Source organism: Vombatus ursinus, unplaced genomic scaffold, assembly GCF_900497805.2.
Source record: "Vombatus ursinus unplaced genomic scaffold, bare-nosed wombat genome assembly UNPS02014810.1, whole genome shotgun sequence".
Classification (NCBI taxonomy): Eukaryota; Metazoa; Chordata; class Mammalia; order Diprotodontia; family Vombatidae; genus Vombatus; species Vombatus ursinus.
In genome coordinates, this window is record NW_020954588.1 from 49,098,410 (window position 1) to 49,120,045 (window position 21,636).

Sequence of the window (21,636 nt, forward strand, 5' to 3'; positions counted from 1 at the left end):
GTTTCAGGGGACTGCAGGATCAGAATGATTAAACAAGATGATGTGCCAGCCTAGAAGCTTAACACTTTCTCAGGTGCCATTAACAGGAAAATGGCCTGAATAGGCTGAGAGAGGTTAGAGCCTCAGCTGCAACCTGGCCTCACTAGACAGTATCAGGCCAATTACGTTCAGTTGTGGTAATCACATCTCAGGAGTTGGGATTGGCAAGTGGAGAATACAGAAAGTCGGGGTAGATAGAATGACCAGCATAGAAAACTATGTCCTGAGACAGGACCTGGAGAAGGACTTGGAAAGTTTATCCTGCCGCTGCAGGAGTTGGGATATGACTGCCTTCTTCAAGAATCTGAAGGACCGTCTTGTGGAAGAAGACTTTTGGAAGATGGTTAGAGAGACAAACAGACACAGACACAGAGACAGATAAATAGACAAAGGGAGGGAGAGGGAGAGAGAGATGACAGAAAGACAGCTAGATAGGAAGATAGTAGATAGATAGATAGATGGTAGCTTCTGGCCCCTTACCTCCCAGCAATGCACAGCTCAGGTGAGCTCTTCTTTCATCTGGCTTCACCCCGTTCTCTCTTCCGGCTGTAGCCTCCCCACAATCAGCCTTAGGGATCTTTCCTTCCTTAGGGAGGTGACCTTGGAGTTTGCTGAGGGAAGGCATGTAGGAAGTGTTGGGTGAAAGGGGCAGGGGGGGGAAGGGGGGAAGGGTGGCAAGAAATGCCTGTCACATTGCTGTTCCAGTTCCCCCTTCCAATCTTTTCCCATCTGTAAAGTAAATGTTTGCTGAATTATTGGTTGACCAACAAGGTCCTGCATTTCTACAAGGACCCCTTAGCCCTTCCTCTCCTGCTCCTCTGATGTGCAATAGGCATCTACCAAATGCACAGTCACTTCTGCAACATGGGAGTCAATACCCACATGGAAGAGAGCATAGATCCCTTAAAATGCTCACCAATGTTCAGGGCACTGCACCAGGCACAAGGGAAGGGGAGTTTTTGAAAAATGGATTGGTGTATGCTTTCAAGGATCTTATATTCTCTTCTGTTGAACTTCCCAGGGCCCCACTCTGAAGAGAATGATGTGAATGGGAATAAATAGAGGCAATTTGGTACAGTGAAAACCACTGAACTTGGAATCAAAGGACCTGGGTCCAACTCTGGAGTCCATGTCATTTAGTACACGTGTCAACATGGGCAAGTCATTTTAACCTCTGGGCCTCAGTTTCCTCATCTTGAAGGCAGTTCTAAATCTTTAACCCCATGGGATTTGCTCATTAGCCAGCCACAACTTCCTTTTTGATGAATTCTAATGTCTCGCAAGCAGAACTTCTCCAAGGGTCGATTTTAGGCTCTGTATATGGGCTTGCCCCTTCCCTGAATCCCCATTCTGAGCATTGACATACTGCAAGGGCCTACTGCAGAAGAAGTGATACCTCCTGTCCTGTGGGTGGCTAAGAATATGGTCCCACATGGAAAAGCGAATCTATAGAAATCTGTACAAATAATGTGGGACTTTTGACTGTCACCATCCCAAGAAGTAATAATGTTTGGACGCTTCCCAATGAGTGAGGGGGGTGCCAGAAACTGCCTTGGGTAACTCTCTATGTGCCACCTCCACTGCGCGCCAGTTGTGGCATTGTAATGGGTGGACAGTACAAAAGAAACACATTTCAAGCTACTCAACTGTGGGAATGGCAACTTTAGGAATTAGTGGGCTTTCTTCCCATATTCAAGGAAATGCTAGATGATCTCCTCACTGTCTGGAGATATTGTGGTGGCAATTCTCAGTCAGAGATGGGTTGGATGAGGTTATCATTGGGGTCCCTTCCAATTCTCAGATGCTGCAGTTCCATACATTAAAAAATACAAGGGGGAAGGGGGAGAAATCATACTGAACGAAATTGCGTTAAGGTCAACTGCATCATTTACAGAGTCGTGGAATTCCGGGGTTAGAAAAGACCTCAGCAGCAATCCCAGTTTGACCAATATCTGAAGTGGACTCCCCTCTCCTACATCCTGGCCAGTGACTGAAGAACACCAGTGGTGGAGAACTCACCTGCCCACGCACTTGAGAACAGCTTGAATCGTAAAGATGTTTTCTGATATCCAACATGTCAGCCTTTCAGTAATTTCTGTCGATTACTCCTGCTTCTGTCCTTTTGGGCTAAGCAGCACAAGGCTGGTTCCTTCTCTAAGTGAGTTTCCTTCAAAAATTTGGGGATACAACTAGTTTTTCTCCAAAGCAGGCATCTCTTATTTCCTCATCCACTCTTTATGTGCCATTACCTTCCTCTTCTTCTTCTTCTGCCCATCCTAGTTAAAGAATAAAACATTCTAGAAGTCACTGTTACCTTTGTTCTGCCAAGAGCAATCAGTCCCCAACCAGTCCTCAGATATGAACTAGTCTAATCCAATCCAATCCAACAAACTTTCATTAATCACCTACTGTGTGCCACGCTAACAGTTAGTGTTAAAGTTCACGAAGGGGAGTAATACAAAGGTAGGTGTGATCACGATGATGAAGGGCTCTAAGTGCCTTGCTGAGGAGTCTGCATTTAATACTGAAGGCTATAGGAAGCCACTGAAGGTTCCTGAGCAGAGCAGACCTGATCAGATTGGTCAACTCTCTCAATCTATAGAGAAGGACACTGAGGCACAGAGAGTAGTACAAGTGGTAACAGAACCAGGATTCAAATCCAGGTCCTCGGACTCCAGATCTATGCATCTTTCCTCTCCATCATGTCATCTATCTTTCTGATCTCTGCAGCTGTGAAGATCACTGAATGCCTTATGAGTACCTAAATTAGACATACTTCTCTTCACATCTAATGTGAGAGGGAAGTGAGAAGAAAGTTCTGGGTTTGCTTTTCTTTCCATGATGTGCCCAGGTCAGCATCAGTGCAGGTATTGGGTATTTAACCCCTGAAACCATGACAGAGCCTTGACCCTCCTTGCTTACTAAAGCTATGGGTTTGCCCTTTGCAAAATCTCTCCTGATCCACTATGTGTAATAGGAGGCAAAAGAAGAGGTTCTCTCTACTCGGTGCCAAAACAAACAGCTGAAAACTGGAGGGGGTAGGGCAGGAGAGAGCTCCCAGGAGAGAGAAAACAAAAAACGCAAACTAGCTGTCTGGTGCCATGGAGGTGAAACACAGTCCAACTCAATCCGACCCAATCCAACCCAATGCAACCAAGCTTACTCTTGGGTTGTTTCTAGAGACTGTTTCTTGGTGCATGTGTTCTCGACTGACTTCAAGTCTATCCAGTTGGACTGAACCTAAGTGTCTATTTCTGTTTGGTCACTTATTTTAGCAAAGATTTGAGTCCAGTTCAATCCAGAGTATTTTCAAGAGCCTGTGAGGTTATTGGTTTGTACTTATGTTATTAAAACTTGGAAAGGACAAATGAGAGACAGGATGCAGTCAAAGCAGTACTCAGCAACAGACTTCTATCCCTTAATGCTTATATTAAAAGGAAGGAGAAATAGAAAACTAATGAATTTAGTTTATAGTTGAAGAGGCTGGAAGATGAACAAACAAATACACCAAACGCAGACTCAAAATGGGAAATAATTAAAATAAAAGGAGAAATAAACAAACTAGGAATTCAAATAACAATTAGATTGCTACATCTTTTAAAGTTTGCTTTTATGAAAACCAACACAGATGATGAGACAATAGCCAATTTTATTTTTAAAAAAGATTATAGAGGAAGATCAAATTGCCAAAATAGAAATAATAAAGTAAATCAAGAAGAAATAAAGAAAACTAACAGAATCTCTTGCATACAACTAGATGTCAACAAAATTGACAGCATAAAGGAAATGTTTGGATATTTACAGAAATATCCAATGGACAAAACAGCAAAGACTCCAAATAAACCAACTTCGGAAGAAGGAAATAAACTGACCATGAATGGTCTTCCAAGTATTAAGGACCCCCAAGTAGATGGATTCACAAATGAATTCTATCTAACATTCAAAGAACAAATAACCTCTATACTTTTTTTTGAGCCTAGGTCTCCTTATCTCACCCTGACTGGAAGTGTAAAAGCTACTCACAGACTCAGGCACAACATTGATCATCATAGAAACTTTGACCTGCCCCCTTGATCGCCTATGCCACTTTCCCCCTCTTTAGGCAGTCTCATAGCCTTCAATTCATGAAGGATCCTGAGCTCAAGAAATCCACCAGCCTCAACATCCTCAGAAGCAGGGACCCCAGGCATGTCTCACCACACCTGGCCCCCCGTACTTCTGTAAGCATGGTCTAGTTCCCTTAATTCTGTCACTGTTATCATCATTATCATCGACACTGGGTCTCCCTGTCTCACCCTGGCTGGAAATTCAGTGGCCACCCATGTGTCTAACCCCACTGCTGATCAGCACGGAAGCTTGGATCTGCTGTTTTTTAACCTGGACTGGTTAACCCTTCCTTAGGCAGCCTGCTGGCTCCCCATTCCCAGGACCTCATCATACTTATGCTAGACTTGGGGAATATCTGATTGGATTAGCTTTAGGCAGCTCAGACCTCCTGAGCCCAGGAAATCCTCCAGCACCACTGTGCCTGGCTGCTTTGATACCTTTAAGCAAAGGCTGAATGACCATTGTATCATGGGTGTCAAAGCTAGACTGTCAAAGCAAAAAAAGAAAGTTAGCCAGGTTTAATGAAGGTATATGGCTTCATTTCTAGGTAGTCACCCATAGTCCCTTTTCTACTGTAGAAAGGATTCTGCTTTGGACAGAGCTCAGACTGATTGACCTCTGAGGGACCTTCTAACTGACCTGTGCTTCTCTGTGTTGTCTCCCTCTATTAGGATGGGAACTCTTCAAGAGCAACTTCTGTCTGTCTTCCTATTTTTTTTTATTCCCAGGATTTAGAATAGCACTTTGAATAGGAAATGTCAAATAAAAATGCTAAGTAAATGTTTCTTTTTCTAATCCTGCCTCCTTTTCTTCCTTCCTCCCTCAATTCCTTCTTTCCTTTCTTCTTCCCTTCTCTCCCTACCTACTCCTTCGCTTCCTTCCTTCTTCCCTCCCTCTCTCTCTTCATTCTTTCCTCCTTCCCTTCCTAACTCTCGCCTTCCCTCTTCTTTCCCTCCTTCCTTTCTTCCTTTCCTCTTCTTTCCCTCCTTCCTTCCTTCCTTCCTCCCCTTCCTTCCTTCCTCTCTCCCTGCCTTCCTTCTTCTCTCCTTCTTTCCTTCCTTCCTCCCTCCATCCTGGAATGGATGTGAAAGATACATCAACCATATTATCCTATAAGACTATCAGGGAATATTGATTTCCAAATAGAGATTGACTATATTTCATATTCTTTCATTATTTGCAGGTGCAGTAATTATTGAATTCATTATTTTTCTAAGGCTTTCCATTATTCTATTCCCCAATGATGTTAGAACTTTAAAGATGAAGCTTTGACCTTTATAACCATAAATGCAAGGAAGTCAAATCATAGATTCAGATCTGGAAAAGACATTAAAGGTCATGCAGACTGATCCCCTCAGATGAGAAAGATTGAGACCCCAAAATAAGAAATTATGTCAGCTGCTCAGTTAATGAGAGGTAGAACTGAGATTTGAACCCTGATCCTTTGACACAAAATCTGACACCCTTACTATTGTATCCCCTTCAGAAAGATTCCTGCCTCAATTGCTTGCTAAGTCTTACTTTCAGCCCTCTTTCCATGGCCATGTGGGACATTCTGCAGTTACTGAATCCCTCTAGGATCAACATAATGTGTCATACCCATGCCTTCCAAAGGATGGAATCTCTTAGAGTATTCCTCTATTAATGAGTCTGTAGTCACTCAAGCTATTTCGTTCTAAGAAATGTTCATACTGGAGCTAGAAATAATATTGGCAGTACAGAGACATGTTCCACAGTGTAGAACACATAAAAAAAGCCCTGGTTCTGGATTCAAAGGACTTGGGGTTCAAATATTTCCTGTGATACTTACTCCCTAAGTGACCCTAGTCAAGACACGTACCCCACCTGGGCCTCAGATTCCCCGTCGTAAAATGAGAGAGTTGGACTAGGTAAGCTGTGATATCCTCCCAGCTCCAGCTATATGACCCTAGGATATTTGGGTCTCAGTTTACTGTTCTGTAAAATGAAATGCTTGGTCTACGTTCTTTCTCGATCACTTCCAGGCCCCTGTGACCTTCATGGGCTCATTCTGAAGCTTCAATGAGAGACTAATAGTTGATGCGTTTAGAGGTGCCCCAGACAGCGGGGTTGTTTCAATTTAGGTTGTGTGTACCCAGCCAGGAGAACAAGGTCTGGTCCTTAGTAGGTGCTTAGTGAATGTTTGTTGATTGACAGCAATTTAAGATTTCTAAAGCACTTTGCTCCTGACCAACCTGGAATGTTGATGGGTATCACCCCCATTTTACAAATGATTAACCTAAAGCCCAGAGAGCTTGGGGGGCTTGTCTTGGGTCCTAGAGCTTGGTGGGGGCAGAGTTGAACCTGGGAGTCCAAGAAGCTGGCAAGGACACCATGCCACCTTGGAAATGGACCCAAAGCATTTCATAAGACTCAAAAAGTCCTGTCAACATCATAGATGAGTGTCCAATTCACATTTATTTCATCTCATGATTTTCTTTCATTTTTGAATCCCCATATAGGAACTCCTGTTTTAGTTTTCATTTTTCCCTTTTTCTAAACAGAGACAAAAAGAGTTTGTACAAGTCAGTGAAATCTGGCCCCTCTGATTCCAAGAAGCTCAGAGTTCAATGTCTAAGGGAATGTGGGGGGAGAAAGGAGTGTGGGAAGATGAGCAGAAATGCTTGCCTCTTCCTGGGAAGTAGCCCCTCCTTTAAAGGAGTAGTTGAGCAGGGGGGGGGAGGGCAGTAATTGGAGGTCAGAAGTCACTGGCTTTCCTTAGGAGACTTGAGAGCATTAAGATGCTCTTTTTTCTCTTTTATTAAAGATCAGGAGCAAGAAAAAGATCAGAAAGGGAGGTAATAACAGAGGGCTTGAGGCCAGGTTGCTTTATTGATCCTGAGGGAGGGAGGGGAACCCCCTTCCAATCCTAAAAAAGAGGGTGCAACAGTCTTTAAAAGTCAGGTCCTGTCACTGCAAGAAGAAGGCCAGGTGGAGTTTAGAGTGGGGGAGGAGAAAAGGAGAGAGAAATAAGAGAGAAGGAGAAAGTTAGGAGGGAGAGACAGACAGTCAGACACAGAGAGAGAGACAGTCAGACAGAGAGAGAGAGAGAGAGAGAAAGAGACAGAGACATATATATATAGAGAGAGAGAGAGACAGAGAGAGAGAGACAGACAAAGAGAGAGAGACAGACAGAGAGAGAGAGACAGAGACAGAGAGAGACAGAGAGAGAGGGACAGACAGACACAGAGATATATGTATAGAGAGAGAGAGAGAGACAGAGAGAGAGAGAGACAGAGACAGAGAGAGACAGAGAGAGAGAGCGCAAACTTACTCTAGGCTTACAGGGACAGAACCTATTGATTCTTGCTTCTTTGTTGATAAAAGGCCTGTTGCAAACAATCAATCAGTGCTTGTCAGCACTGCTAGGCAATCATCCCAGGCAGAGTGCTCTGGGCTTCCCAGGCAGCAGGTTGGGTCCAGCCACACATCCCTGTCCTAACACTTCTACAGAGCCAGGCCATGGCCAGCCACCCGTTGATTGTGGCCCCCCCAGCCTCCCTGAGGAAGCCCCTGAGAGTCCCAAACAAACTTCTGTTGGGGCCTGGACCTGCCAATCTTTCTTCTCGGGTCATACTTGCAGGGACCCACCAAGTGATCGGACCCCTGCAGGATGAAATGTACAAGGTAAGTGGTGGGAGAATCGACTTAGATGTCTCTCTCCAAAACTCTCTCTAGAAATATGCTTGAACTTCAGGATAGCAGAAGGTTGGAGTCTGAGGCCATGTTGGACCTGGAGGCAGGAGAGAACTGAGTTTGAGTCCTACCTCTGGCACTTACTCTCTGTGGGAGTCACTTGGCATCAGTAGGCCTCAGTTTTCTCATCTTTAAAATGGAGAGAACAATACCTGGAGTGCCTCTACCCCAGGGTTGCTTGTGGCGGTGACTAGTCAGGTGTGTTCAAATGAAATAAAAACAAAAATATAAGCTATTAACCTCTTATTTAAGTTTCACAACAACACTGGGGGAGCCACAGGAGCATGGAGCTAGAAGGAATGTAAGAGAACAATGAATCCAATCCCCTCATTTACAGAGAAGTAAACTGAGGTCTAATGATCTTGTGACTTGGCTAAGGTCACATATTTTTCACATTAAAATACTTTCTGGATAAACAATCCCTTTCACACTTGTTCCAAAGTCATCAACAGAAAACAGGTAAAAACACCTCCATTGTCAATACAAAGCCCTTGCTTACAGTTCTAAGAAACAAGGAAACCAGATATCTGTCTGACTTAGGAATTGTCTTCAGGAAAGTTCAAATTATTTGATCACTGACCAGAGTGATGGGGGGGGGGAGAAGAACATGACTAGATAGGAAACTGAGGCTAATAGAGATTAAGAAAGTTGCTCAGAGTCACACAGCTATTAAGTGTCTAAGGCAAAATTTGAACTCCGGATTTCCTGACTCCAAGAGCAGTGGTCTCTTCATTATGCCACTTAGCTGCCAAACAGAGACAAGAAAGGAGAAAGATAAGAATGGAGGTCAAGAACAGTCTGGCCTCTTTTGGATTCAGAATACATGAAAGGAAGTAGAATGAAATAAGGATGGAAAGGGGGATTATGGAGAACTGTGACTCCATTATTAATTAGTAGAATCAGAATCTCCATCACAGTAATAATACGACGGAGGCAGGAAGGACTTTGATCGAAATTCCAACAAGGCATAATGTTGGCTCTTTGGCCTCTGTGAGATAGTTTGTTATTTTTCCCAGTTCCCTCACAACAATCCTGGTGGGAATGGAATACAGATATTGATATGCCCGTTTTGTGGCTGAGAACACTGAGGCTCAGAAACACTAGGTAGTTTGTCCATGGTCATACATCTAATTCATCTCAAAGCCAGAATTTGAACTCAAGTCTCCTAACTCTAAATTCCTATTATGCCATACTTGTCTTTGCCTCCCTCAATTTTTCATCACACTTCTGCTGGATCTCTCTTACTATCTGTATGTCCTTGGGGAAATCACTTCATCTCTCCAAACCTCAGTTTCTTCATGAGGAGGTTAGACTGGCCTGGAGTTCTTCAAAGTTCTAGATCAATGATTTTGTGGGCTGTAGTCACCCTTATCTTACCTGTTGTCACCCTTATCTTACCTTTGTCTCCTTGTTAGTAGGGTACTTCTTCCAGAGGGGAGAGAGAAGTCAAAGAGAGTGACAGGGGGAAGAGAAACAGAGATAGATAGATAGATAGATAGGAGAAGGAGGAGAAAATGAGAAAAGGGAGAAAGAGGCAAAAATAGAAAGAGTGAGAAAGACATGGATGGAGAGAAAAGGGAGAAGGAGGAAGACAGAGAGAGAGTATTTGAGTCCTTCCCTGGAGGCCAGGGCAGTGGTTGTATCTGTATTCACTGTCCTGTCTAACATGGTGCCTTACACGTAGGAGGCACTTAATAAACATTTGTCTTTGAGAATTCTCCGTTCAAACAAAATTGCCCCAGTTAGGGCAATGCCTATGGTCACAGGGCACTCATTGACTTTTTTTTTTTTTTACTTCAGATCATGGATGACATCAAAGATGGCATCCGGTATGCTTTCCAAACACAGAACACGCTCACCCTGGCCCTCAGTGGCTCTGGACACACAGCTATGGAAGTTTCCGTGCTCAACCTGGTTGAACCAGGGGAATCTGTCCTGGTGGGGGTGAACGGCATCTGGGGAGAGCGGATAGTGGACATGGCTGAGAGGATTGGTAAGTGAACCAACTCTGTCTTGGGGGAGTTCCAGACGCAGACCAAGACTGACAGGTAAGTGACTTTAGAACAGGGGCAATTGAAGAGAAATGTAAGCTACTGTTGGATGAAGAGCATTACAGGGACAGAGATTTTGAGCTGGAAAGGTCCTTGGAGAGTATAGTACAACTCTCTTATTTTACCAATAAGGAAACCGTGACTTCAGAATCATCGTGAATCCCTAAAAGAGTGCTGTAAATGAAAGAATTCCTACTGTCAAGGAGCTTACATGGAACTGGGGTTATCTATTTTAAGTGACTTGTCTAGGGTTACACAGCTAGTGGGTGTCTGAGGCTGATTTTGAACTCAGTTCTTCCTGACTCCAGGTCCAGCACCCTATCCATTGTGCCCTCTAGCTGCCCACTTTAATTGACCAGTTTAATCCAAATCCCTTGTCTACCATACTTAACTTTTCTGCCTTCCTACAGGTCTAAGGCATGGATGTACTGAGTAGCCATCTATCATCTAGGGAGAGATATTTCCAGGGAGAATGGCAGCACACGTAGTAATACCTTTGATTATCACAAGTCCTGCCCAGTCCAACTTGGCATGAAACATTTCACCAAGAACCACCTTCCAGATAGAAAGGTTCCCAAAAAGGCAGTCTCCTAACTCCAACAATTTCTCCATCTTCCAGAGTTTCCTTGAATGTGCTAAACCCATGGGCCCGGGGGCAGGTCTTCTATACGGCCAATACCACAATCGAGTTTCCCATCTTGGCATAGCAAAAGCAGCTCAAAAGAGGGGAAATGAGGAGGAGTGTGGATCTCATGGGGCTTAATGATTGATCAGACTGTAAACAGACATTTCAGCAGAGCTTCCAGGGCGATTTCTTAGGAAGTCGGTTCAAGAAGGATAGGTCATTGTTCCAAGTTCTTGTTAATAGATAACCTAAGATAGCCACAAAGGGAGCTGCAGATTTTGTCATGACCATAGGATTTCACAGGAAAGGGTTTCCCATCTCTCCTTTCCAGACAAAATGTGAAGTTAGTGGACATGATTTAAAGCCACTTATTAGCTTGGTGAACATTAGACATCATTTCATTCACTGAGACTCAGCTTCCTTATCTGGAAAATGGGCACATTGGACTGTGTGACCTCTAAGTTTCCTTCCAGTATTAAATCTAGGACCCCATGAACTTAAAACGCTAACAGAACCTTTTTAAAAGAACTGGGCAATCACCTGGAAGGTCCAGGCACTGGCTTGACTATTGATAAACTTCCCAGAAAAAGAATAAGTGATTATGTTCATATAGCACTCGGAGTTGTTTTTTTGTTTTTTTGTTTTTTTTTAACAAATTTTGTATAACATACCACTCTTGTATAACCTCACTCTTGTGGCTACAGATATCATCCTTGTTTTCCAGTTGAGGAAACTGAGGCTCTGGGAGGTAGGTGTCAGAGACGGGATTTGAATCCAGATATTTCTGGCTTCAAGGCTGGCCCTCTAGCCACAATGCCATACCATCTCTGAGCCCACCTTGAATGTGGAGGAAATGTCCAGCAGGATGCTAGACTCATTTAAAATAGTTCCTATAAATTGAAAGCAGGGCCTCTCAGCCCTAGATCACAGTCACACACACATTCAAGCAAGGAAGATACAATAACTCATATTTTTAATGATGTAAAGTTTGCAAAGAAATTTTCTCCAAAGCATCCTGTGAAGTAAGTAGTGGACATACTATTATCCCCATTTTACAGATAAAGAAATTGAGCCTCAAAGAAATCAAACTGGCTTGCCCAAGGTCACACGGCTGCTAATTGTGAAAGCTGGGAATTGCACCCATGTCTCTCAAGACTCCAGGCCCCATGCTTTTTCCATTTGTCCCTGCTAAAGCATCAAAAGAATGAACAGATAGAAATCAGGCACTGAGACACACATGTGACTCAAACCGCCAGCAGCTATGTAGAGCCAAATCAACTGGACGTGTTCATCACTAAAAGACAATAAGAAGGAAAGGAGAGAAACTCCCTGCCTGTGTCCCAGCTTCCTAACTGCACTCCCAAAAGCTCATTCTGTGAGTGTTGGACGCTAAGTGTTGCACTGTTGCTCTGAGATTTGCAATCTTCCTTTGCTCCCCATGTTTCTCTTGAAGAGCATGGGGGGATACTGAGTCACTGCAATCCAAGTTAAGCCAGATTTGAGGGTCACCACCTCTATTTCAATGATATTATTGTTGTTGAGTTGTTTCAGTCATGTCTGACTCTTTGTGACCCCTTTTGGGTGGTTTTCTTGGCCAAGGTACTGGAGTGGTTTGCCATTTCCTTCTCCAGCTCATTTTACAGATAAGGAACTGAGGTAAACAGGGTTAAGTGAATTGCCCTAAGTCACACAGCTAGTAAGTGTCTGAGGCCCGATTTGAACCCAGGTCTTCCTGACCCCAGGCGTGGCACTCTATCCACTGCGCCACCTAGCTGCCCAATGATACCGTTCCTTATGTACCACTGAAATGAAGCAACTGTGCTTATCACTTGTTTGTTATTGGACAAAGAACTCACATTTAGAATGCCAACCACTAAGCGCATGTTTACAGATGGTCTGGACATAGTGTAATGCCCAGCACCCCTTGCCCTCTTCTCCCATCATTCTGCTGCCACCTGCAGAAGTAGATATCGTGCAACCAAAAGAGAAGCCAACATTGTTGACCGGGCATCTGGATGTTGAGGGGTTGGCCCTCTACTCTCCACCATGCTGTCAACTGTGGGACTGAGCCACTGAGCTGTGGCTGATGCCTTTTCTTTGTTTTCCCTCCGATCCTCTGCCTCCTATATTTCTTCATTCCAACAGGAGCCAAAGTGCACCAGATGGTGAAGGTCCCTGGAGAGTATTACACTCTGCAAGAAGTGGAGAAGGTCAGTATTGGGCTTGCATTCAGCCATCCTATACTCAACCTTCCACCCTATAACTGACCTCAGAAAATATTATACAGTAAAGGGGGTGTAACAAGAAGAGCCCTGGATTGGGAGCTTGGTGCCCATCTGTGGCCATGATGCTAATGAACAGTGGGACCCAGACAATCCAAGCCGATTCAATTTAGCAAACACTGGTGAAGTACCTGTATATAGATCGCTGTGCTGGGCACTTGGAGCAGACATAACACTGAGATGTTAAACGGTGAGATGACACAGTGTTGGACATAACCAGTATTGGACTTACGGGTAGCCAAGGCCTACGATCGAATATTTCTTCAGACGGTGTCGATCTGTGTTAACATGGGCAAACGTACTTTTCTGAGCCTCACTTTCTTCATCTATAAAATGGGATAAAAATAGCACTTCCCTCACAAAGTTGTCATGAAGGTCAAGTGAAATAACGTATAAAATACTCTGAAAACCATAATGTTCTACATAAATGTTAATTATAATCATTCTCATCATCAATATTGTCCTTGCTCTCTTGGTTTTTTTTTTCTTTTCTTTTTTTTTTTTTAGGCAATTGGGGTTAAGTGACTTTCCCAGGGTCACACAGCTAGTAAGTGTCAAGTGTTTGGTCTGAGGCCAGATTTGAACTCAAGTCCGCCTGACTTCAGGGCCAGTGCTCTAGCCACTGCGCCGCCTAGCTGCCCCTGTCCCTGCCCTCTTGAAACTAAACAATCAAATATTATTTAGTATCAGAATATGTCAAATAAAGAGATAGCTATAGTACTAAATAATTAACGATACGTGCATCAAAGAGGTGCCGACAAAGGGAGGAGGCAGAGTGAGGAGTGGTTCATTAGCAGTGGGGGTGGGAATCATGATGGGATTCATGACAAAGGTCATATTTGAAATGGGTTTCAAAAGGGGGATGGGAACTCAACAGGAATTGCTGAAGAAAGAAAGGGGAGGATGTTTCAGACGCCGCAGAGCATGAGCAAACACCAAGAGAGTGGAGAGCACAGAGCATGTTCAAAGGATGGACCTGTCCAGTTGGACTGGAGCGCAGAATTCACAAAGGAAAGGAATGTGAGGAAAGCCTAGAACGGAGGTAGAGGGATCACCAGACTGTGAAAACCCTGGAATATCAGGCAAAGGAGATGGAACTCTACTGGGTGGGCAATAGGAAGACCCTGGAGAATTGTGAGTAATCCTGTTAGCTTGTCAGGAGTACAAAGGATGGATTGAAGGCTCAGGTAGTGGAAGCTGAAAGACCTATAAGAGTGCCCCGTCCACCTCAAAAGGTATGGGATTCTATGGGATACTGTATAGTGTTTTAGGAAGGTGGTAATGAAGACCTGTAAAAGGGTAATGCCATCTTCTTGTCAACTTCCTGGCCACCTCATATATAAGCTCTGTCCTGTTCCCTTCTGCCTTCATGTTCTAGACCATAATTAAATCATTATTTCCATTGCTACTGGAAAGGGCATGTCAATCTACTTTACCTTGGTTCCATTCACCTTCCCAGGAACACTCCAAACTAAAATACCCTTCTCTGACCACTGCTCCTTTGCATATGGTGTCTCTCCCACTAGAATGGAAGATCCACGAGGGCAAGATTGTTTTGCTTTTGTATTTGTGTTCCCAATGCTTAGCACAGTGCTTGGTGATTTTTCATTCATTCGTTTAAAGGAAGGGATGAATGTGAGAGATTTTGTAGAGGTAGGATTGGTAGGAAGTTGCCCAATGGAAGCGGTGAAGGAGAAGAAAGAATCAGTAATGACACCAAGGTTTTGAACATGGGATACCAAATGAATTGTGGGGTCACTGACGGAAATACTGACAACAGAAAGAAGGAGGGTTTAGGGGGAAAGATGACAAACTCATTTTAGGGAAAGTTGAGTTTGAGGTGCCACATGAGGGCCAGAAAGGAACATCCCATAGGCCACTGAAGATCAGGATCTAAAGGCCAGAAGAGGTATCAGGATTTAAGATGTCATTGAGGGAGTCATTTGTCAAGAGGTGATGGCTGACGTCATAGGAATTAATGAGATTATTGTTTCACAGAATATAATAGAAGGACTAAGGAAGGCCATGGCCAGTCTTAGGGAGCACCTACCTTAAAAATATTCCCTTCAAAATTGTCTTTACATGTAATTGGGGAAAAAATAAAATATTATTTAAAAATATTTTTTAAAATGTTCCTTTCACTTCTCTGGGCCTGATGGAAAATACATGGTCCATTGCCTTACACAGTTGTTACGTTAGATGAGGCAGAACAACTCAATTCACACTCCTCAGGAAGTCTAAAATGATGATGACCTTCATCATCATTATCCTTAAAGAAAAGGGTTTTGTAGTGACCTGAAATTGGACCTGGAGTTGTGAAGGCATGGATTCCAATCCCACCTCTGATACTTACTGGCCATGTGACCCAAGGAAGTCACTTGTCTGAGCTTCACTTTCCTTCCTAATCATACCACAGAATTTAAGAGTTAGAAGGATTGCTTTTGCTTTTGCTTTTGCTTTGTACACTCAGTGTTTAGCACAGTGCCTGGCACAGAATAAGTAATAAAGGCTTGTTTGTTGATTGACCCAGTCATCTCAGCTAACCTATCCATGAGTGGAAATCTCTGTTATAACATACCTAGCTAGTGGCTGCCCAGTTTTTGCTTGGAGACTGACAAAGAGAATTTGTTACTTCCCAGGGCATCCTGTTCCAATATGGGACAGGTAGAATTCTTCAAACTTCTTCGCCTCACATTAAGGTTAATGTACATTAATTGGCCTCTTTACAACTTCCCCCCTGGTTCTGCCCTCTGGGGCCAAGCAGAGCAAGCCTAATCCTGCGTAATAGAGGTGTTAGTGTAATGGCTGTAGTTTTGACTCACATAGTTGTTGTGTGGCTCAAGTGAGCTAGTGTGTGTAAATCACTTCAGAAATCTGACAGCTGTAAATGAACGTCAGTGATTATTATTGTGAAGAAGATGATAGTGATAATGATGATGAAGAAGAACAAAGAGGAAGAGCCAGCATAAGGCAGAGAGTCCATGAAGTAAATAGCTGTTCTGGGTTCCCCAACCACTAGTTTTAGGATCTCCAACCAATAGTTCTGGGTTCCCCAACCAGTAGTTCTGAGTTCTCCAACCGGTAGTTCTGAGTTCTCCAACCGATAGTTCTGAGTTCTCCAACCAGTAGTTCTGGGTTCTCCAACCAGTAGATTAGATGTTTGGAAGGCCTTCAAGATATATCCTGCCTGCTGGTAGTGAAGCCATTATCAGTTCCATTGTGTGAATTTAATTCAATTCAACAAGCATATATTGAGCACCTGCTCTAAGGTGCTGTGTGAGGTGCTAAAGACACAAGCACCAGAATGACTCAGGTCCTGCCCCAGTGGGGCTTACATTCTACCAGGGACACGGCAAGAACACCAATGTGCATCACACAAGGCAGGCAGAGTCTGACCAGCTCAAAAGAGCAAAACTGACAAAGTGCTCTGAGAAAATGTGAGGAGGAAGAGCGATTTCAGATGGGGAAGATCGAAGAGGACTTTGGGGGGATTCTAGGGACATGGATGGAGAGCTGGAAGCACCTTGGAGGCCATTGCCTCCCTGGTCTAACCTGCTCATACAGGTGGGGAAACTCACCTCTCTCTCTCTCTCTCTCTCTCTCTCTCTCTCTCTCTCTCTCTCTCTAGGGTCTCACTCAACATAAACCTGTGGTGTTTTTTCTCACCCACGGAGAATCATCCACTGGAATACTGCAGCCCTTGGATGGCTATGGTGATCTTTGCCACAGGTTACTCCCAGAGATGCCCTAGATAAGATGAGAAGAGTGGCTACCAGTCTCTCAGATTCCTTACTTTAGCTTGAAATCCACTTACCTCTCACAATCCACCCCTTAGCCTTCCCAGGAACATTGCCTTGGTAAATTTTGTGAACCTTTCCCTAGAATTTCAGAATACTTTCCAGAAAGTTATTTGAGGGACACTTTGTGGTTCACCATGTGGGCACCCAGTGATACATGGCTTACTTCCTTGGAGCACAATAAACTCTATAATCTAACCTGGCCAGGGAAGGGATTTCTCAGTGAATTAGATGTCCTGGTTGAAAAAGGATAAATCTATACCCAGATAATCCATTTTCCAAGAATTTAAAAGCTATTAAAGCTTAAGACTGAGCTGACTTTTGGGACTGTGTGTGAAGGTATGTAATCATATATATGTACACACACATACCTAGGTGCATGTGTGTATTGAATGTACCAAGTGCTTTTTTAAAACATATTGTCTTATTTAATCCTCACAACAACCCTATGAGATAGGTGCTATTATTATCCTCATTGTATAGTTGAAGAAACTGAGACAGACAGAGGTTAAATGACTTGCTCAGGGTCATACAGCTAGGATGTGTCTGAAGCCAGATTTGAACTCAAGTCTTTCTGACTCCAGACCCAGAGCTCTAACCACAGTACCACCTAGCTGCCTATGGACAAGTCACTTCACGCCTCGGTTTCCTCACATATACATTAGTAATAACAATCAATGCCTGTAACAACTGCCCCATTGGGCTATAAGAGGATTAAATCAGATAAGGAATGCACAGTACTTTGTGCTAGAAAGGTTAGCAAGTCATACCTACTTCCACGGATTTGCTTTCTTCCTTTGTCAGGCATGATTGTTTGCTCGTGGTGGACTCTGTAGCCTCTTTAGGGGGAGCTCCAATTTACATGGACAAGCAAGGTAAGAGCCACTAGGGGTCTTTTTTAATTCCGATAGTTATGAGCCCCCATTTGGGCTTCCAGATGCTGCCAGATGGGCTGGGGTGTAGAGATTCCTGTATGATTATGTTGCACCATATAGAAAGACTCCTAATCCACTATATTTGACCCCTCCATCTACCATGAAGACTGAAATTCCCTCATGGGCAACACTGCTTTGGTTTTGGCACCTTTTAAACACAAATTTCTTATGTAGGGAAGGGAAAGGTTACATTAATACCACTGTCCTCTTAGCAAAAATAAGTTGTTCAGACTAGATAACTAAACTCTTGGAAGGCAAGTCTCTGGGGGATTAGGACCTGGAACAGGTCACTTCTAATGGAGGAGAGAGAGCCTGGGAAAGTCTGGAGCATGTACATTGCTCAACAGGAGCACATCTGGGTGAGTTGCCAAGGTGGGGGGCATTGGAGAGCTGGATATTGGTGTAAGGATTGTTGTAGAAAAAATGGACACTAAATGAGCCGGCCCTGGCCACCAGGTGTCATTAAGGAAGAAGACTAAAGCTGCACAGACCAGAAAATAATCACCAACACTTTGCTTTGCCCTCCCCCAGAATTCTGTTTGAAGGCATTAAAAAAGAATATTGGGAAGGATCTTCCCAAGTGCTCCAGGCCTGCCTCCTCAGGGAGAGAGATCTGGAGCACCAAGTCCCATTCTTATAGGGCCAGGGACAGATGCAACTCAATCTCTTCTTCTCTGTTACTGCAGGCATTGACGTCTTGTACTCTGGCTCTCAGAAAGTCTTAAATTCCCCTCCTGGCATTTCCCTGATTTCTTTCAGTGAAAAAGCCAGGTAAGCTTCCTGTTCCATCATCTCTTTTTCTTTCCCATTTTCCTCCCCATTTCGTTGATTTCCTGACATGCTTTCTACCCCCTGTGAATTCCCCCTAAAAACAAGGGTTAACAGTAAAGCAAAGTAGACTGACAAAGCAAACCTGTCTGGCCGCACATGCACCAGCTTCCACCTCTCTTCCAAGAAGAGTGTGTTCCATCCTCTATTCTTGGAAACCAAGATTGCTTATTGCAATTAGTTTGAGTTCAGTTGTCCTCCTTTACATTATTGCAACCACTAGGTATGTTCTGATGTCCTCAGTCTTCATGACTTCCTGCAAGTCTTCCTCCTTCTCTTCAAATTCTTCATAGTCATCATTTTTGGAGTCCCAATACTTTTAGATTACATTCGTGTCAAGTCAGCATCTTTATTTAACACTTACTTTGTTATATACTAATTTCATATGCTACAATTTCCTCCATGTTGCACATACTAATTTCATGTGTCACAATTTCTCTAGCCATCCCTGAATAGACAAACATCCATTTTGTTTATAGTATTTTTGTAACCACAACAAGTGATACTATGAATATTTTGTTATCAATGCAACCACTGGTTTTGTCAATGACTTCTTTGGGGGGATATTCCCAGTAATAAGTTCACTGAGCATGAATAGATTGATGGTTTTTTTCACATAATTCCAAATTCTTGTTAAGAATGGAAAGACCAGTTCTTAGCTCCATCCTTATAGCTGTAGCCCCTCCAACATCGGCTTCTTGGGTTTTGGTTTTTGTTTTATTATCATCACTGACTTTCTGGGTGTAACCTTTACCTCAGAATTATGTTAATTTACGTTACTCTTATTAGTGTCTTGGAGCATTTTTTTCTCTAAACAATGAACATTTACATTTCTTCTTCTGAAAACTGCTGAAATTTGAAAAATTCAACCCCCATTATCTTGTCACACAGTTAAATTTCTTCACATTGGAACAGTCTCTTGCCTACCCCAGCTGCCGGCCTCAGAGTGCATCAGTCTCTGGTTGGTGGCCCAAATCAGCATTCAAAGTTGGGTGTCCTATGAATATTGTGTAGTTATGCTTAGAGAGTTTTTAAAATCCATGAAAGGTCATAAATATCTAAAGAAAAGAAAATATTTGTTTTGGTAACACAGCACCTTTACTCACATCCTCATGAATGGGACTATTCATGTGGATGGATTATAAAATTGCTTGGGCATCCAATAGCTGGATCAATGTGAAAATGACCTATTATGAACCTTTGAACATTTAATTAGACTCAGCAGGAGAGGGCTGTTAAATTTTTAGTCACTTCCATGCTATATCCCTTCAAAGGGCTACTCAGAAATGGCAAAAAAATCCCAAATCTCATTAATTTGTGGCTTAATGGGTGTGTGGGACATTCTGGGAACTCATGGGTATTCAAGTCACCTTATGAAAACATACCACCCAGTTTCTCCACCCTGGGCTCTTGCTCCACATCTTCATACTAAATAGAAATGCTTGTTTAGACAGGGCGACCCAAAGCCAACTGGTCAGGGTTGACAAGGTTAATAGATGGAGATTTTATTGAGGTCTTCTTATTCAAAGCATAAGCATACCCCTCCTGGAACACAGTACAGCTGGCTCTGTGATGATCCCTCTTTGAGAGGGAATGAATGAGGATGCTCACCAGTGACACTATCCTGAGTATGAAGGATTGGGTCTTGGTTGGTGGATCTCTGAGCTGGTTCTCTGATCTTGGCTTTCTGGATAGAACCAAGAAGACTGAAGCTGAGAGGTAGAGAGAACAGGACAGCAAGAGGCCTTGAAGGGGATTCACAGAGGGAAGCCTGCACATTTTGGGGGGGTCCCCTGGGAAATTATGGGACCCTAAGGGAAAAGGAAACCATGTAGCCCAAGGGATAACAATAGCTGGAGGAAGAAGGAGAGCAGGAAAAATTCATGGCCAAGATGGGAGGTGCGAGAATAAGACCTGGAAGTAATAGAGGGGTATTGGTGGAGAAACCATGGGGCTCCTGGAGAAAAAGAAGAATTATGGCACCCAGATACCTAACACAGAGGAGGCACTCTTGGGCAGTCTGGATTTCCCGGACCAAGTTCTGCATTCTCGGTATTTATCATCTTCTTGGGCTCTGACTCTGTCTCTGTGTCTCTCTCTACGTCTCTGTCTGTCTGTCTTTCTGTATCTAGGTCTCTCTGTCTCACCCTCCCCCCTTTCTTTATGTGTGTGTGTATACATATAGACGATACATGCACGTACACACATACTGATATCTATTTAGTATCTACCACACTCTTGTTACCAACACCAGTCTCTCCTACTAGATTCAACCTCCCAGCTCAGGCACCACACCCAGACCCAGAGATTCCCTCCCTTTGTGTACTTGCACGGTGTACACATGCACACTCCTTCAGAGTATCTTTGAGAGAGACAGGCAGGCACTGCCAAATGGAGACAGAGGGAAAATCTCGGGCTGTTTTCCTCAGAGAAATGATGGGGCCATTTGTTGCCATTTAAAGGCTCTGGCTGCAGCCTCTCTTTCCAGGCAGATGCCACTGCTCCCCTCCTCCTGCACTCTCCACTTCAGCCTCCCTGGCTCAAGCCTTGGTCCCTGTAGGCAACATTCCATCTAAAGCACAGGCTGTCTGCCACAGTGGGAAAGTTCTCCCTCCTTGCTTGTATGTCATGGATTCCCCATCTCCCTTCAAGGCTTCAACCCAGTGAACTTTACTGATTCTCCCAGTTGGTAGTGTGCCCTGTCTCCTTCCATCAAAGTGTAATTATTTTGTATCTATCCTTGTGTTCACTAACCTGTGAATACGGTAGATCCACCCAATAGATTATAAATTCCTTGAGGGCAGGAGCTGTCTCACTGTTCTATCTGTGTCTTCAGTATCTAAGACAGTGCCTGGCCCATAGAAGGTGCTTTTTAAATGCTAGCTGATTGATTTGATTCCTAGATGTGGCTAGCCTGCTTCTCTTAGTCTGGGTGTCTTTCTAGCGACCTGAGAAGGTCCCATGAAGTCAGGAAGCTCATTCCTTTTAGCAACTACAATGTCCTTTTCCTGAATAATTTACACAATACCTGAACAAGTACTAGAACTTCCTTCTGCTGGTGAGCCTGGCAGTAGGAAGGACAAAGGAGAGTTGGAGGTTTCCAGAGCCTGGACACCTAGTCTAGGGTGCCTCCTGCCAGATAGATAGAGATGTCCTCTGGATTCACTCTTCCTGGAAGATGCAGAAAAACAACTTCCTTTTCTGCCAACATCTCCATCTCTCTCTCTCTCTCTCTCTCTCTCTCTCTCTCTCTCTCTC

The 21,636-nt window shown here is 43.7% G+C and overlaps 1 protein-coding gene across 2 annotated transcripts in view; it reads left to right on the forward strand.

The window, feature by feature from the left end:
* The first annotated feature begins 7,533 nt into the window (after positions 1-7,533).
* The window catches only part of AGXT (alanine--glyoxylate and serine--pyruvate aminotransferase), a 22,283-nt gene continuing 8,180 nt past the window's right edge, over positions 7,534-21,636 (forward strand). Inside the window, exons 1-6 of one of the 2 annotated variants that reach the window (XR_003570326.1) lie at positions 7,534-7,791; positions 9,661-9,853; positions 12,682-12,746; positions 16,447-16,547; positions 17,420-17,490; positions 18,237-18,321. Coding sequence is in view for 1 of the 2 variants with exons in the window: in XM_027875691.1 (XP_027731492.1) it covers positions 7,627-7,791; positions 9,661-9,853; positions 12,682-12,746; positions 16,447-16,547; positions 17,420-17,490; positions 18,237-18,321 (680 nt within the window). In the remaining variant the exon portion in view is untranslated. The remainder of the gene's footprint in view (positions 7,792-9,660; positions 9,854-12,681; positions 12,747-16,446; positions 16,548-17,419; positions 17,491-18,236; positions 18,322-21,636) is intronic. The other variant, XM_027875691.1, reaches the window with a different exon arrangement.